This window comes from Delphinapterus leucas, chromosome 10 (genome assembly GCF_059928025.1).
Source record: "Delphinapterus leucas isolate spDelLeu-1000000601 "Yukka" chromosome 10, BTC_Dleu_Yukka2, whole genome shotgun sequence".
Classification (NCBI taxonomy): Eukaryota; Metazoa; Chordata; class Mammalia; order Artiodactyla; family Monodontidae; genus Delphinapterus; species Delphinapterus leucas.
In genome coordinates this window covers 104,201,618-104,218,869 of record NC_143138.1, presented here as the reverse complement: position 1 = coordinate 104,218,869, position 17,252 = coordinate 104,201,618, and the positions used below count along the sequence as shown (strand labels likewise).

General features: G+C 61.0%; 1 protein-coding gene across 1 annotated transcript in view; it reads left to right on the top strand.

The window, feature by feature from the left end:
• The window catches only part of CHCHD6 (coiled-coil-helix-coiled-coil-helix domain containing 6), a 125,837-nt gene that overhangs the window by 94,910 nt on the left and 13,675 nt on the right, over positions 1–17,252 (top strand). The window contains exon 6 of the mRNA XM_022562497.2: positions 7,639–7,709. Coding sequence (XP_022418205.2) covers positions 7,639–7,709 — 71 coding nt within the window. The remainder of the gene's footprint in view (positions 1–7,638; positions 7,710–17,252) is intronic.

The following is a 17,252-nucleotide window of genomic DNA, read 5'->3' as shown; positions in this document are numbered from 1 at the left end:
TGAGAAGGACCAAAACCCTCATTTGCATCTGTTCGTCTCTTTGTGTCAAGCGCCTGGACTAATCCTTCCATGCAGGAGGCTCTGGGCAGACACGCCTGGTGGGTCCAGCTCCCAGCCTCAGACTCTGCCTGCAGAACAAACAACGTGATCTCTGTAACAGCACTTGGGGACTGGCATGCAGTAGGTGCTCGTCACAGGCAAATTCCCTCTCCTGCAGGTGAAGTCAGAAAGAAAAGAAATCTTTCCCCAGAGTCTCTTAGAACCTTTAGTAAACACTTAGCAAGAACCTTTACGGTACTTGAGTTGAGTTAGTCATTTTTGCAATAAAGAAGAGAATTATTTCTAACTTAGGTAATTTGTACCTCATATACATTGAGCTATATTATCCCCGCAAAGCCTGCTGTCTACCAACATTTTGAAACTGTTCTAAAATTAGAAGTTGGAATCAGAGGAGGTGACAACCATGAAGAAAAGTCACCTGTGTTTAGGAGAAGCAAAAGGTCTGGCGTTTCCGCAGGACTGACAACGGGGCCAAACGTGTTTCCAATTACTTTGGAAGCCAAGGGGGCCCGTGAGACGGGGGCGCGAAGGTCGCCAGACTTCCCCTTTTCCTCTTCCTTTTTTTCAGCCCTCTTTCCTCCTTTGATTTTCTTTGAAAACTTCTCAAACCACAAAATATCAAGCAGCTAGGAAACTTAATACAAAGGACCACATTTTAGTGTCCCACTGTAGTTTCTAATTTTGAAATAAAAGATTTCCCAGAGGATGGAGCTCTTTGTGGAGCAGGGGCCACAGGCGGAGGCACAGGCTGGTCAGTGACAAAGCAGGCTTAACCTCAGGTTTCCGGGACCTGGAGCAGCGTTTCCCACCTTGGGTGCCCAGGGAACCCCCGGATCTTCCTTAAACACCGATGCTGGGGCCCCATCCCAGACGACCCAGCAGCCTACGGGCTGGGCTCAGGCGGCCCCGTGGCTCCAGGGTTGAGGGCCACAGCGAGCTGCCCGCGGGTGCGAGGCCTCGGGGATGGGTGAGGACAGCGGGAGCCGCGGAGGGTGGGGCACCGCCAAGGGTGCCGGGATTTTAGGAAACGGCTGTGGTGCCCGTGGAGGCCCTGCTTCTGTGCACTTGCACCCCCCAGGTGTCCCAGGCACTCAGGTCCCCCGGGAGCTCGTGCTCGGTGGCGCCGGTGAGGCCTGGAGCGGTCCGCCCGTGCTGGACGAGCCGGCGATGCTGCTGCCGCGGGTCCCCGACCTTCCCCGGATGGGCCGGGCCGCGTGGGCCGCACGCCCAACTGGCCAGAGGGCGGGGAGGCTTTCAGCTTTCGGGGGCGGGGGTGGGGGACGAGGTTCTGGGAAGCAGGGCGTCCAGCCTGTAGCTTCCTCTGGGAGCACCCTCTGGTCCCAGGGCCGAGTCTCAGTGCTGAGGACCTGTGCGTGTGGAGCCTGCCTCCCAGGGCGCCTGGTCAACACCCCTGTGGCCTGAGTCACTGCCCGCGGGGGTCGGTCCTGAGACCTTGACTCTGGGGCCCTTTGCTCGGGATCGGGTTACCAGTAAGTCACAAAGGTGGAGTTAAAATTCATGTCCCTTCATTTTTAAAATTCCTTTTTATTTTCTATTGTGCTCTGTATCTTGTTTTCACACTCTTTAGATATTCAAGTAGCCAAACGTGTGTCTGGAAGAGTAAACACCAGCTAACCAGCGCACAAGGCCTGGCTGGCTGCCTTGTGAGGGCTGTACTGCCCGCCTGGCCCCTTCCTCTGCGCTCTCCTCAGCCCCCCCTCCCCCGCCCCCCCCCAGGAGCTGACCCCGGTCCTGACCCCCCGACTCTGAGGGCGCAGTCAGTGGTCCCTCCAGAATGGAGATCAGACCGCATTGTCCCCTGTCCAGCCCCCGGCTTCCTGCCAGCCCTGAAGCAGGCCCTGTGTGAGGTGGCCGGGCCGCAGTCCAGCCATCAGCTGACCGACTTCCAGCCACACTCCCCTGCTTTTCCAAGAGCGCACCGCGGCGGTCCCAGCCTAAGCCTCCCCCGAACCTCGTTTCCCTCTTCACGTCCTTCAGGTATCCACCCACGCTGTCCGCGGCGCGGCCTTCCTGGCTGTGCCTTACCCCTACCCTGCTGTGTCTTTTTGGCACTGGTTCCTGAGTAGAATTGTTGTTTTGCCGGAACCTGACGGCTAGCTCTGCGAAGGCCAGGGCCGCACCTCTCTCGTTTACTGCTGTAAACAGTAGGCACTCATAAATGAGGGGAAGAAGCAGAGGAGCCCCGGCCTGCTGGTCACTGCCTCCTCGGAGCCCCAGAGATGGCCCATCGCTGCCCGAGGGACCCGGGGCCCGGCGGGGGTGGGCGAAGGCAGAGGCACCCTGGCCCTGGGGAGACACTCCTGTTTGTGCCCGGCTGCAGCCTCCGACATCTCTGGGGTCAAGAAGCGGCCATCTGCCCGCGGCAGGAACTCAGGCTGGGAGACAGGCCTGGTGGGGGCAGCTGTCCTGGAATTTCAAGAATTACAGGCTGTGGGGAAGGTTCACCTGAGGTTGGAGCCTAAATTCGTTGTGGGGTCTCCTGGGCCTAGGGGCGGACACGGCAGGTGGGTTGGATCAGCCAGGCCTGGAGTGTGACCAGGTGCAGAGGTACCTGGGTGAGAGCTGAGGGTCGCAGGGTGTGATGGGAGGGGCTGGAAGCAGGGCCCAGGGAGGGCAAAGCAGGGGACCAGGGAGGGAGCGGAAGTGAGGATAGGAGGGTGTGGGAGGGGTGGAGGGTAAAGGCGTGGTCAGTGGGGTTAGAGGGCAGGTGTGCCACGTGGGGCCTTCCGGGGGGGTGGGGTAGAGGGGGGATCACAGGCGGGACTGTCCTGGGGATGCTTGAGGATCCTAGGTAGGGCTGTCAGGTTGCAGTTGGGATCCTAGGTAAGGCTCTCCTGGAGGGTGGGAAGCCCTGGGTGTGGCCCTGAGGAAGGTGGCCATGGGTGAGTTTGGACCGTGTGCCTGGGGATGAGGAAACGGTGGAGGGAAGGGACCCTGGGGTTGAAAGGATCTCAGTGGGCATCCCTGAGGGCAGGCAGTGGGGACAGGATTGGCCCTTACCCATCCTGGGTAAGTGCCGGAGCAAGTCTGGAAAGGGGTGTCTTCTCCATTCAGCAGAGTAGGGCATAGCCAGCCACCTTCACTTGGTCATTTTTAGCAATAACAGTGGCTGAAAGGGCAGCGCCAGGGGCTCGGGGGAAGGAGCAGAGCGAGGGAGGAGTCGGGTCAGGGTGGGGTCTGGTGACTGGGGAGGGGGCCGGCACCAACGCACGGGAGGGGCAAAGATGCTGAACCGGCTTCACAAAGAGCCAGCTGTTCAGTCCCTCAACAAAACGGAATTTCTGTCCCTTCACCTACTGTGTCACCAGCTGCACACCCAGCAGCTTTCAAAGCTTTATGTTGACTGTTTGGACTTCTTACAACTCTCCACGTGCCCTTGCGTTCCCGTGCGCTTGGAGAGCCTTTGGTAACTAGGCTGGTGAGTGTTCCGTACCCCTGATGACTGCCTGGACGTGTTGAAGCACCACAGGGTCTGGGGTCTCCCACCCTCACTCTGCTCCCTGCAGATTCTGGTGCTTCCTTGAGCCCCGGCCCCGGCTCCGACAGCTGCACTGATTTTGCTGGAACTCTCCCGGCTCTGGGCCTTCAGGTGCCTCTAGGCACAACCGTGTGTCTGCTCTGAGCCCAGTCCGCGTGGCCCTCGGTACGTTGGATCCCTTGCTGGAGGCATGCGCGTATGGGAAGCTGGTGGATCGGCTCTGGGGCCTGCCTCTTTCCCTCGAGGTTCTGGCCCCTGGGCGGGATCGTCTGCCTCTGACCATCTGTCTGCACCCGGCAGAGGGATAGGCATTCCTACCGGAAGCATAGCTCTGGGTGTAAAGGGCCAGTCTGGTGACTGGTCCCAGCCACAGCGCCTGGCATGGGGGTCCACTTGAACCCCGTGGGCCCTGTGTCCCCGGTTGATGGTTCAGTGCTCACGGCCACAGAGCACGACCAGTGACTGTCTCTCTCACACTCTCCCGAAGTGTTTGCTGAGCTGCTCTCACTTGGGGGAGCGGTCCAAGCTCGCGATCCTCACGTGGCCCCTGCGGCCTCTCTGGGCCTGGCCCCCAGCCTGCTCTTCGTCCCCGCCCGGTCTGCGAGCTCCCGGTGGGGCTGCGTCCACGGAGCGGCAGCTCGGAGACTTCCATTGACCAGACAGATGCTGTGTCCTGATCACGCTTTTGATCTGCCCTAGCGGATCTGCGCCTGCCCCCCCTTTTCAGCCACTCCTGGTGGGGCCGCTCTGTGCCGGCACTGCCGGCGGCTCTGGGGATAGGTCAGGCAAAGGGGCTGAAAACCCCTCCCTTGGTGGAGCTCGCCTCCTCCAGGAGATGCCCCTCTCTTTCCCTTGGCTGACGCGCATTTGGGTGTTAAGTTTTTAAGACATTTTTTGTTTCCTCTGTGCCAGGCCCCACCAGCTCTAAGCGTTTTATATGTGCCATCTCAGCGGCATTTTGTAGCAATTCCCACGACGCTGTATGGAGGACGCTCTGGGACCGTCTATTTCACACAGAAGCCAGGGAGCCAGACGCCCCACCGCGGCCTGCACCCACCCTCATGGCCCGGCGGCCTCTCACCGTTCCTGGGGCTCCCCTCCAGGCCGGCAGACCGAGCTCTGCCTTAGGGGCCCCCCGTCCTGGCTGTGGTGGGGACGGACAGCCCCCCTCGGTCCCCAGCCTCCCTCCTCCCCCTGCCCTCTCTTTTGATCTCCAGAATCCAGGCCCTTGGAGAAATCAGACAGTATGAAATATGAAAACTGCTGGGAAGTAATTGAAGAAACACTGGGACTCTTGAAGCCTGTTGAGATAAGGCTCACACCTTCTCGCTCACGTTATTTAATTTTTAATGGTAGGCTTAATTAATCGAGATCGGGTCTTCTGGTTTCAGACTCGCTCGCAGCAGCTGGAGGGGGAGGAGGGGCCCTGAAATCGTGGGGTCTGAATCTAGGGGAGGAGAGATCACCGGTCGCGGGGAGCAGGGGGCAGCGGGGCTGCGGGGGTCGCTGTGTCGTCCACGCGGCCGCCCCACCACTCCGCACACCCTGAAGAGTGGAGCCTTGCTCGGCCCCATTGCCTGCGGCCGGGCTGCCGTGGGACCTTCAGCGCTCAGCAGGGTCTTGGTGGGGGGGGGGGGGGGCCCGGTCTTTCCAGAAGCCCCTTGGTGGAGTCTGCGAGGGCCCTGCTCTCGCTGGCAGAGGCCTCAGAGTGCACGGCTTCCAGCGGCCCCAGGAAGCTGGGTGGGCACGGAGCTGCTCCCTCAGGGCGCGTGCGCGGGGCATTGGGGGGCAGGGGGTCGCTGGCGGTGCTTGACCTGCTCAGGCCGGTTAGATGGGCAGAGGGCGCAGCAGGGGGCTGTCCTCTGAGTCATCCTGAGGCTGTAGAGGAAGCTGCGCTGGGGTTATCACCACTTCTTGGCCCGCGGGCACTTCCTGCGACTAGCCTCACCGACCACAAGTTCAAGCTGAGGTCGCAGTCAGTGCAGCCACTGACGCAGGTCTCCCCAGCCGGGCGGTGCGTGGAGGTGCAGGGTCCCATCTGGGCTGCGGGTGCTCCCCTGGGAAGGGACTGCTCAGCTGCTCTCCCAGGAGGGCAGGCCTCAGCCGCGAGGCTGTCTGCGGGAGGGGACGGGCAGCGTGGCTGGGGGCTTGTGACTTCAGAAGAGGCAGTGGTGGCGTGTGGGTGGTACGCTCGTCCCGTGAGCCCGCCCCTCTCGGCGCCCCGCGGGGAGGGCTGCCTGCTTGACGGCTAGGAGACAGGGTTCGAGGGAGGAAGTGACCCAAAGAGCAGACGCCGCGTGCAGAGAGCGTTAAAACATGGACATCCCAGGAGAGCGTCTGCTCAGCGGAGAGGGCCTGGCCTGATTCACCTGTGTCCTTACTCCCTCCCCAGGGTCAGTGTTGGTTGACCGTCCACTGGTTGAGGTGGAGTTGGAATCTCTTGGCTGGATCATCAGGGCTGGACGGCTGGGCGTCAGCACGTCCCTGTGGAGGGGGGCAGCCGGGCTGGGTGGGGAGAGCCCCCGTTTATTTCATGCCTGTTGTGCGCTGGGTGTTCGCAGCTCCCATTGACCATCAGAGGGGCCTCGGCTGTCTCCCTGGTTCAGGGGTGGGGAACATGCCAGGGAGCGGCGGGGTGGCCTCAGTCTGCAGCTGGGGGTGGCGGCCCGGCAGCGGGCTCGCCCCAGCACAGCCCAGAGCAGAAGCCCTGCCCTTCGTGGGCTGAGCTGCGCCTCGGAACACCCTTCCGCGTCCCTCCCAGCTGGCCCTTCCCAGAGGCCGTGGTACCAGGATAGGGCTGCTGGCCTGGTTCCGCCCCCCACCCCGGGTACAGACTCCGCCTTCGATGCCCTGCAGGTGCTTCGGGGACGTGCTCCCCGCACCTACCGTGGTTACCTTCCCTGCAGGTGGAGGATGGGGCCCATGGGGTACGGCGCTTGCCCCGCACGGCTCTGATCTGGGCACCTGTCACCTGTTCTGGTCCGACTGGTTCGTTCCTTTTGGGCCAGGCTCCCTGTGTACTCAGTGGAGGTGGAGTGGGAGAGCTGGGCTTGGAGGCCGACAGGCCGTGGGGTCTCCACTTCTGGGGGTCCCTTCACCTGCCTCACTGGCTGCTTGCAGGACCTGACTGACAGGCCCCCGCGGGAGCCCTGAAGCTGCGTTTGCCCATCTGTGGTGGGAAGGGGCTACCCCAGGCTTGTGCGGGCCCAGCAGTTCCACAGGGCATCTTGCTGGGGCCTCCGACACCAGCCCCGTGTCGGGCTTCCTCTGGGTGGTTTTGTTCTCGAGGCTGCATCCTTGGAGATGTTGGGTCCACCCGTGAGCCTCACGGGGCTCGGCCAGGAGCTGGTGTTGGGGGGCAGCTGTGTTTACATTGGTCTCCTCTGGAGACGTGGCATGCGGGGTGCTGGGCCTGGGTGGCCTGAAGCCACTCTCCTTGGGGCACAAAGAAGTGGCGCGACTGACCGGAAGGATGCCGCGGTGGCCCCAGGCTCCAGCCCAGCTCTGTCCTGCTGCCGGCCCCACACTGCCGGCCCTGAGCACACATGGGGTGCCCTCGGAAGGAGGGACTGCCTGGCAGTGCTGGTGAGTGCGGGGGTCCTGGGCTGTGGTCCTGGCACCGCTGCCTGCTGTGTGGCTTCGGGCAAGTTGCTTCACATCTCTGGGCAGCAGAGTCCACGTAAAGATGGGGTTGGACCAGACGAAGGAACGGCAAACTCTTTCTTTAAGATAGTGACTGTCTTAGGCTGTGTGGGCCTCGCTGCCTCTGTGGACACTGTCGTAGCCCAGGAGCAGCCACAGCCGTGTGGTCACAAATCGTGGGCATGGCCGTGTGCCCGTAAAGCTTTATTTACACGGTGGGGCAGGCCGGGCCGGGCCTCGCTCATGGCGGGGGTGTGACCCCTGAGCCAGGGGCTCCATGGGTCCTGACGGCCGCGGCTGGTCCATGAGGAGCCGGGCCCTCCCTGCGATCCTGGTCAGGAAGTCGGCATGTGTGGACTCAGCACGGCTGTGGGTGGGGCTGCGGCCGGAGAGAAGCTTCCGTCTGGTAACCCGTCGGGTCCGTTTTCTCGTTGCAGAATGTCGAGACGTACAGACTGTCTTCACAGCAGTTCCACAAGGCAGCCTCGAAGATGGAGGGTGCGATCAAGTAAGAGCTTCCTCCTCCTGAACTCCGCCGGCGTCTGTAAAATCTCCCTGCCCCGAGGCCTGATTGCAAGCTTCTCGAGGGGCTCAGATCCCCGCGCCTGGGGTCGGGGCAGAGCCAGCCACTTCAGGACCAGGTCCTGCGTGTCCTGTGAGCTGGGCCGGGCGCCACGCCCAGGCCCCTGAGGGAGTCAAGAAGGGGTGCTGCTGGCCCCCCCGCCCCTGGGCGGGTTCCGGAGTGGCCTGGCCCTGAGCCTTGAGCCTCTGCGTGACACTCGGTCAGGAGGCTGTCTTGCCTCTGGAAGGACAGGGTCGGGCGGCACAGGGCTGAGCACCAGTGTTCTGTCCGCCTATCCTGCTCCTGCGCTGGGGGCCTGGGAGCCGAGCGTCAGGAACAGGGGTGCGGCAGCCTGTCCGCTGCAGACGCGCCTGTTGCTTCGGGTGCAGGTCCAGGAAGGTCTGCAGGGGCCCCCGTGGGGAAGGGAGAGCCGGTCCCTTGTGTGCAGGTGTCCCTGGGGACCCGTCGACCTTCGTCAATCAGCTGGGGCCCCCGTGCCTGCCCCTCCCCACCCAGGCCCAGTGCAGGGGGGACCAGCTTGGATCTGCCACCTTGAGGTGATGGCGTATGGAGGTTTGGGGGACCAGGGGTGAGAGGCCGCTGCTGAAAGCCGTGGGGGTGCCCGGAGGGGGCACATCCCGTCCAGACCTGGCGCCGCAGGGACCCCCGAAGCCGGGGAGGTGCTGCGGGTCCTGGTCGAGCTGACTGAAGGGAGGGTGTGGGGAGGAGAATCTTCTCTTGCAGTTCAGCCCTGGGGCAGTGACGGGAGCTGGGGAGCGGGACCCTCCCACTCCCCGGGGAGCGACGGAGACCTGGGACCCCGAGGACGGAGCGTTCTCGCTGCCCCGGTGGGGTCCCCACCTCTCCCAGGTGAGATTCCGGCTCACCGGAATCACAGGCAGTGGGTGACAGGGAGAGGTTGGGTGACAGCCACCCAGGAATGTGATCCCCCAGAAGTGGGCAGCGCCCACCCTCTTTCCCTGGATCTCGACCTACCTGCAGGGGAAGGAGCTGGAGAGCTGCCAGGGCTCTGCCGTTAGTGCTGCCGCGTTTTGTCACCCACCATGTGGCCCCATCCTGAGGGGGGACTCGCGTGGATTTGACTGTCACCTCCTTTTTCATTCTCGTGCCCTCTGAAGGCAGAGGCGGGTGGCGTGTGTGGTGCAGGGGGGACTCTGTCTGTTCACGGCATCCTGGACGATGCTCCCTGTAGAGCGTGTGACTGAAGGGTCGGTGCCCCTCGTCTGCTGTCGGTGGTTCCATCTCGCAGACTGGGGACTGGGGCCAGAGAGGTTGGGTGGCTCCCTCACCTGCCCACAGCCGCGCCTGGACGTGCGGGGGCCAAGCCCAGCTTGGACAGCTTCGGGGCCTCTGGGCCTCACTGTTTGTCTCGGCGGCTTTGCTGTCCCGTGGAGGCCCCTGTGGACACACCTGGACTCAGACCTCGGCCCTGCCTCCTGCTGGGTTTCCTGTCTGCAGGTGAGACCCCCGTGGACGGTGGACCTGGGGGTGGGCCCAGGTCCACGGTGGGCCGTCAGCGGCTGCTGCCGTGCCCGCGTGACAGTGGTTAGCGATGGCGGTCGTTTATTCAGTCGTCCCTTCACCACACCTAGCATGGCATGGTGTGGAACAGATTTAATATGTAAATTGAATTCACTGAAAAAGCTGTTGTGGGCTCCCCTGGTGGCACAGTGGTTGGGAGTCCGCCTGCCCATGCGGGGGATGTGGGTTCATGCCCCGGTCCGGGAAGATCCCACATGCCGCGGAGCGGCTGGGCCCGTGAGCCATGGCCGCTGGGCCTGTGCGTCCGGAGCCTGTGCTCCGTCACGGGAGAGGCCACAACAGTGAGAGGCCCACGCACCGCGATGAAGAGTGGCCCCCGCTCACCACAACTAGAGAAAGCCCTCGCACAGAAATGAAGACCCAGCACAGCCAAAAGTAAATAAATAAATTCATTTTAAAAAAACAAAACAAAACAAAAAACTAACTGCACAAAAACCATTTGCCCAAACAATGGCTGATGATGGTGAGGAGTCGTTGAAGACAGTGAGTGAAGAAGTCCAGTCTGAGGCCCCGACCCAGACCCCAGACCCGGGCGGGCATGGGGTGGGGGTGTCCTACACTTAAACTGACTCCTCAGGACCCGAGATGTGGGCCAGAGCAAGCAAGGAGGGAGAGAGGGCTTCTCAAAAGAAGGTCAGCAGGTGCGGAGGCCCCGGGCAGGAAGCGATTAGCATGTTCAAGGCCTTGACGTTGGGCTGCTGGAGGAGTGGATGAGGGGACTGGGCAGAAGCCAGAGCCCCGGACGTTGTAGCCGGGTCCAGCCTGCTCTCTCTCCCGATATATGCATTTGAACTATGAATTCTTGAACGTATTAATTGTAGCTATTTTGAAGTCATCTGCAGGTCTGTTTCTGTTGCCTGTTTTTTCCTCGTGGTTCTGTTTCTCCGTGTGCCTGGTAATTCTTGATTGAATGCCAGGCATTATAGAGAAGGTACAGAGGCTTCCCCAGAGGTGCTCACCCCCTTCCTGGATGGGCCAGTGTCAAGGCAGATCACGTAAACCCTGATGGACTGAGCTGACTGGGTCCTGCCTGCAGTCTTGGTGGAGCTCAGGCTTCTTGACTGACCCCTGTCCCTAGGGTCTGGCTGTCCAGGGCTCCTTGTTCTTGGCGAGCTCGAAAGCCCTATGTTTGCCTCCTCAACTCTGTGAAACTTCGGAGAATTCTACTCTGCCCTTCAGTGGCTTTTTACTTAGGTTCTGAGTTTCCTGCCATGAGACTTCTTGAGCTCAAGGATCTGAAGAATGCTTTAAAGGAGGAAGACCCCTGAGTGTGCCTCCCTTCTCCCTGGAGTCCCGATGCCTTGAGTCCCAGCCATGCTGTGCCTCTACCGTCCCGAAAGAGCTCCAGAGACCGTGCTGGCTTCTCTGCCTTTTAGCAGAAGCTGTTTGCCCAACACCAAGAATTGGCAAAAACTCGGGGATGGCGGGGAGGCAGCTCCAGGAATGAACACTCACCTCCAGGTTCCCTTCTCCTCATAGCCTTGGCCATCGAGTCCTGCTTCGTCTTGTCCTTAGAAGCCTTCACACAGATGTTTAAATTCCAACTTTAAATTATTTTTCCTGGAGGACAGCGTAGTTCTTCCACCAGCTACTCCCCCGTGGCTGGGGGAGGAAGGGGTTAGAGTTTGCCAAGCAGAAAACAGCACCGTGGGTCACACTGGCCATGTTAGACGCTGACGGACGGTGACCCTCCCAACTTCACGCTGGCCTCTCGAGCTTTCCTGAGGCTGCCAGGCCCAGTGTACCCTCAGGGGTCAGCAAGCACTTGGCCTTAGGAGGAGCATATGGGCGGCGAGGCCAACACCACAGGCTGGGGCTCTGGCTTCGGAAGGATTCCATCGTTGGGGCAGAAGCAAGTAACCCAGGACGCATGCACGCACACACGCACGCACACACATACCCTCTACCTCACAACAGCACGGAAGGCGGAATTGCTCAGGTTTCCTGAAGGAAGAGATTAAGACCCCGGGGAACACCCTGCATTTATTGTCACGTCTAGTTTTTATGATAACCTCTGTCCTCTTCCTGGGGGAGTCGTCCAGAGCTGCTCTCGGCTCGCCCCTGGCAGGAAACTCGTACGGCCCCTGGCCCGACAGCGGGCGGCCCTCAAAGAGACCAGCACAGGGGAGCCGAAAGACAGGCTATTAACTGTTTCCTGGGACCGAGCCACCGTGCTGCAGGGACTGCGACCAGAGAGGTCTGGTCCGTGAGGACACAGCTGCTGGGCTGCCCACCTCACCTGGGCCGGGCTCCTGCCTGACGCGGGCCCAGCTGAGGGAGGGGCTGGTGTTCAGGTGTGTGAGCTTCCCCGTCTGCATCTGTCAGGGACCTAATGATGGAATGGTGAAGGTCTATGGAGACGGTGCTTGTGGGCTTGAATCCTGAATGAGACAGGTTCAAACATCCTCTAATCCAGGTGCTGCTGTATTAGCCTGAATTCAGAGGATGTTTCTGTCTCTGACTTCCTTACCTTACCTAATCTGTTAAAAGGAGCGTTGTCTATTCAGAAATTTACCAAAACATGTGGTTTAAACGGGTGTACCTGGCTCTTTGAGAGGTTGACAAATCAAAACCCATTGAATAATTCATTCACAAGACAAAGTGCAGGTAATCCGTTTCTTTAAGGATATCACGTGCGGCAGCTGTGCTGGAGCCTGTGTGGTTCAGGGTCTCCTGGTGTGAAGCGCGCGGCAGGGGCCGAAGCCGCGTCCGGCGCCTTGCGGGCTCGCTTCCTGGACTGTGAAACGGGGCGGGGATGGTGCCTCTTTTGCTCAGGCTCCTGCGAGGGCCGAGTGGTCCCCACGGGTGCTCAGGACCCACGGCAGGGGTAGCGCGGGATCCGAACCAGGTCCGATGGGGCCCAGACCTGCTCCTTCCTCCTGGGCCGCGGTGCCCACTCACAGACGTCCGGCAGAGATGTCGCTGCAGGCTGGCAGGCTGACTGGCTCCCATGGCCCGCGGACAGTGGCCACCAGGTTTCTCTGGGCAGAGCCTCCTTGTGATCTGCTCGTGACTGGCTTCGAGCGGGGAGGCTCCCCCTTCAGGGACTCTCCCCGTGGCCTGCCCCGGCCCGGGCCACGTCCACAGAGACGGCTGGGTGTGTTTGCCATGTGACTCGCTGCCCCCGTAGGGCTCCCCGTCGTCCCTTCTCTCTGCAGACAGGACTAGGTGGCGGTGATCTGGGCCCTCTCCCATGGCTGGCGCCATGTGTCAGGGCGCACGGACACATCTCCCCAGGCGGCACCGCCCTCTGGGCTCGCCGGGGTGGACCTGGGGCTGAGACCCCTGCTGGGCACCCCTTCTGTCCGCGCACCGTGCTGCACTGGCCCTCAGGCTTCTGCGGGCAGGAGCCGTGTTTGCCTCTTTGTGTCCCGGGCCCCGGACCGGAGCACCCGCGTGGTATATCTGGTGTGATCATTGCTTTACCACCGCGTGAATGACGCCCTCCCGGGCAGAGGCCACGGGGCCTCCCGGCTGATTTGGCTCTGCCGTCAGGGCCGTGTGGGCAGAGACCCGGGCGCGGTGTCGGAGAAAGCAAGGACCTGCGTGGGGGGAAGCAGGTGTCAAGGGGTGGGCCTGAGGCTCGGGTGCAGCTGAAAGGGCGGCCTGGTCGCAGGTGTGAAGGGCCTTCTGTGCGTGTGAGAGAATTGGAATGCGTCCTGCAGGCAGCGGCAAGCCGTGAGAAAGCTTGTAAGGGATTCGTGTTTTAGAAAGATGCCTGGCAGCATCTGGGAGAGGCTGAGATGGCGCCAGTGCTGAGGTGGAGGTGGGGAGCCCACGTGGGACCCGCTTCGGCACCGCCAGCCAGTGACTCTCCCTCTTGGCAGACACACGAGGCCCCTGCACATGAGCTGGGCCCCCGGCCCGCAAACGGTCAGTTATGCAACACGTTGCGAGGGGGATACAGTAGGACAGCGGGCGGAGGGTGGCTGAGACTCTGGGGACTGTCCCTGACTCCGGAGCAGAGCCAGGAGATGAGAAGGGGCCGTGCAAACCCCCAGGCTAGGGCGCCACGTGGGAGGCCAGGGTCCAGCAGGAAGGAGGGAAGCTCCTGACCGGGGAGAGCATCTGGGGGCCCCCAGCCAGGAGGGGCAGGGGAGCCTCCTGAGGACCGCAGATGGTGGGCTCAGAGCCTGTCCTGCGGGATGTGAGGTCCCCGGCTGACCCCACCCCACGTGGCCGCAGCCCCCAGGGGCGGCTGGCCTCCGCCCGGTGCCTTCTTACTGCTCAGAGACCTGTGACTCAGGAAACTGGGCTCAGAGACGACAGTCTGTTAATCCTTCCCCTCGACAAAGACGAGACGGCCCTGCATCCCAGCTCTGTTAATGACTCGCTTCGGCAGTAAAGCCACCGTCCCGAAAGGCTCCATTCTTTGTGCCACGTTCGTTTTTCTTGGAGTGTCACATTTTAGATCAGCTTCTGGGGATTAGATGCTGTTACAGTGGAGGAATCTTCCCTTTTCAGTCAGTGAAGGGGTTACCACTGAGCGGCGTCATCCTTGGGCTTATTCTTCCAAGTCTGTTGCCTCCCTGTTCCGCCTCCCGAGAGAAAGCCCTGCTTAGGGTCCCACGTGGTCATCTGTGCCAGCACCGCACGCCCTGTCCTCCCGAGAGGCAGCCCTGCTGAGGGCTCGGGACAGTCGAGCGGTTATTGTGTAGGTCTCAGAGCCCCTCAGATCCGGGCCCCGTGGACCAGGCTCCCGTCCCTCGGCGGCGACAAGGGCAGGGCTCTGCTGACCTCCCGGGACGCCGCACCATCTCCAGGTGCCAGGTGCTGCAGGACCAGGGCGGGGGCTCCAGGAAGGGTGATCTCTGCAGCCTCTGCCAGCACGTCCATGAGAGGTTCGTGGTTACGTGTTAGCATCCCGGCAGCCTCCAGACCCCTGGGGGAAAGGCTGCAGGCTCTGAAGGGTCGGGGGCTCCACCCACCCCACCCAGGAGCTCTCTGTCCTGAGGGTCCACCTCCAGAGAAGCGGTGTGTGTGGTATGGGCTGGCCACGTGCCACCCTGGGGCTTCCCTTGCCCTCACTGCACGGCTGTGGGTCCAGGCTGGAGTGGACCCTGGTTGTATCGTCCAGGACAGGCCCTGTGTTCCTGGTGTGGTCAGACCGCAGAGAATCGAGAGGCGCTACTCCAAGGCTTCTCCACAGTCCAGTCTCCGGCAAGCTGAGGGTGCAGACCCTGGGCTGTGATTCCTAGGAACTCTTTAAAGTGTCCCCAGACCGTCACTCCCGCTGTTGCCCCCTGCCCCCACCCAACACACGCACAAATGAGGGGAGGCCGTGAGCCACCGTGTGGAGGCACCCCCAAAACCACAGGGCCCGTGGGCAGCCCCTCGCTGGCCGCAGCGCCGTCCTAGCTCGCTGCCACCGCCTGGTCAGCTGGACCCCACTGACCGTCCATGCAGTGCTTCCGGCAGACCGACCCCCAGCTCCTGCGAGATGCTCCTAGCGGGGTCGTGGCGCTCTGACTCTGGCTCTCCCAGTCTTCTGTGAGTTTCCCGTGGTGGATGGACAGCCTTTCAGGCGTCTCATGAGGACAGTTGTCCCACTGCCCCGGAGTTTCGCTTGAGCGGACACACGATTTCCCTCCCCACCTGTCCTGCAAGTGGCCTGACCGGTGAATTGGCTCATAGCAGTCACCTCGGGGTCCTTGGCCCCAGCAGGGCTGGCACCGTCCCCTAGGGCGTCACTGTCACAGCCCTGCTTTTGTCAGAGCTGCGCTGAGGGAGTGTGCTGCCCCTTTCTTTCCTTTGACATTGTCTCCTTTGTCAGGTGAACGAGCTTCTACCTCAGGCAGGTATGAATTTCTAAATATGGGTTAGAAATATAAAATGGTTTAAAAGTAAAAAATACGGTCACCTCGGTCCTAGATGAGAAAAATGTTTATGACACATGGTCCCTTGTTTTAAGGACACGACTGCTCAGATCTGGGAGTCGTTTTGGGAAGAGCGTGTATCTTGAACGTGGCTCTGGCGTTCCCAGGTGACTGCATGTCCCCCGCTGTGTCTTGGGTGATGCAGGATGCCAGCCGCAGCCGTTGGCGCTGTTTCCGCCTGGATCTTGGTTTCTGGTGGCAGGACGGCAGCGTTGGCATGAAGCAGAGGGGGCCCTGGTCTCCCTGTGATGCCCCTTCCTCTGTGCCTCTCACTCTTCAGAGCCCCCCTCCGTCCAGGGACCGGGCATTGAGGCCCAGCACAGCCTGTGCCACGCTGACCACTAGGTGATCTTGAGCCAGGTATGAGCACTCCCGGGCAGGCAGCCCCATCCGCCCTGACCCAGTCTCACGATGTCAAGTCCTCCAGACACTGACCTACAGGGTAACTAGTCCTCAGTGCCCCCGCTGAGATCCCAGAAGGAGGGCAACACCGCGCGGTGAAACAAGGTGTGGCCACGTCTGGGGCCTGGCTGGAGGGTGTAGGGTGGGAACCATGGTGACAAAAGGCTCTTTGCTCTCAGGGTTTGTTGCTGTAGCTTCTGTGTATCAGCTCAGAACCATGTGCAGCTCAGTCCAAATGCCTACTTAAGCAAAGGCCAAAAGTCTGGTTGAAGCTATAACAGGAAGAATAGGGCTTTTATAATACAAAGCTTGCCATTTGTCTTGGATATAAAATTTATGACACTTTCCATATGGTAAAAATGAGCAGGGAAGCTGTGTTTATCTCTTCAAAGGTAGCAGAATGCATCTCGAGGAATTAAGGAAAGTTTCGAAGGGTGACTGTGCAGCACAGCACGTCGCTAACACAGATGAAACGGAACTGTTCGGGACGTAAAATGCATTCCAGAGAGGGCCAAACAGTGCTGGGTCGGGTGGGGACAGCTGGGCTCCGGCTTTCGCTTGGGGCCGATGTGGCAGGAAGTTGCCGGCGCTTAGGCCCAGGAGCCCACGTAGATTCCACAGCAGGAAGGCCTGGCCCCCCCCCGTGCGGTGTGTGTGTGCTTGGCCTGTGCAGAGTGGGTCACACGCGACACCTCGCACGGTGAGCCCAGCCAGAGCAGGGGCCGCAGCTCCTGTGGGCTTGCGAGGCAGACGGGAGGGAGGCCCTGGCACTCAGCGGATGCTCTCTGTGGCCCAGGCACCTGGACGACGTCACCTCACTCGTTCAGTGGACAGGATCACGGGCAGTCGTGCCGCGAACGGGCTTCCCAAGGGGACAGCGTCAGTGGTCAGGAGAGGCCCGTTGCCCAGGCTGGTCCTGCCAGCCTCCCGCGTCCTCCGAGTCCACCCGAGGGGAGAGGGCATGAGTGCCGGGGTCTGGGCCCTTTCTGAAGGCTTGGGAAGCTCTGAACTGATGGGAGTGGACGTGTTTCAGGATGATGGCTCTAGCGGTAGCAGATGAAGTGTGCCGAGCTCAGGCTGCCGTCCTGTCCTTGTGTGGCTGATTGCTTTTACAGCCGAGTGTCTCTGCCCTGATTCACGCTCGTTTCAGCCTGTTGTACCAGCCTGTCTCTCAGTGTGTGTGCTTGCGTGTGCACGGCGGGGCGGGTGCATGCGCCAGGGGCAAGGAGAGAGGGTGCCTGTGACCACGGGGAAGGCAACGGTCACATCCTTCCCATTCCTGAGCAGCGATGGGACAGGTGGGGTGCCGGAGCCCTACGGTTGGTCCCATAGCAGATCCACCAGGATAGGCGTGCATTCGTTTCACGCTGTGAGCATCTTGATTTCTATTTCAGACTTTTCAGAGAGAAGCATTTCTTTATTTGCTCCTAATTCAACAAAGATTTAGCTCCTACTTTGTGCACGTACCCATTTGCTTTGCACTCCACACCCACCTGTCTTCGTCCCCTCTGATTATGTGTGTGTGTGTTCAGATATACATGATAACTTGCAGTGCACTTGTAGAGTCCATCCAGATCTATAACGTGTGGATGTGGTGTCTGTATATTGTTTGATTTGCTATTTACTGGAGCATCTTGAAGTCATCAGT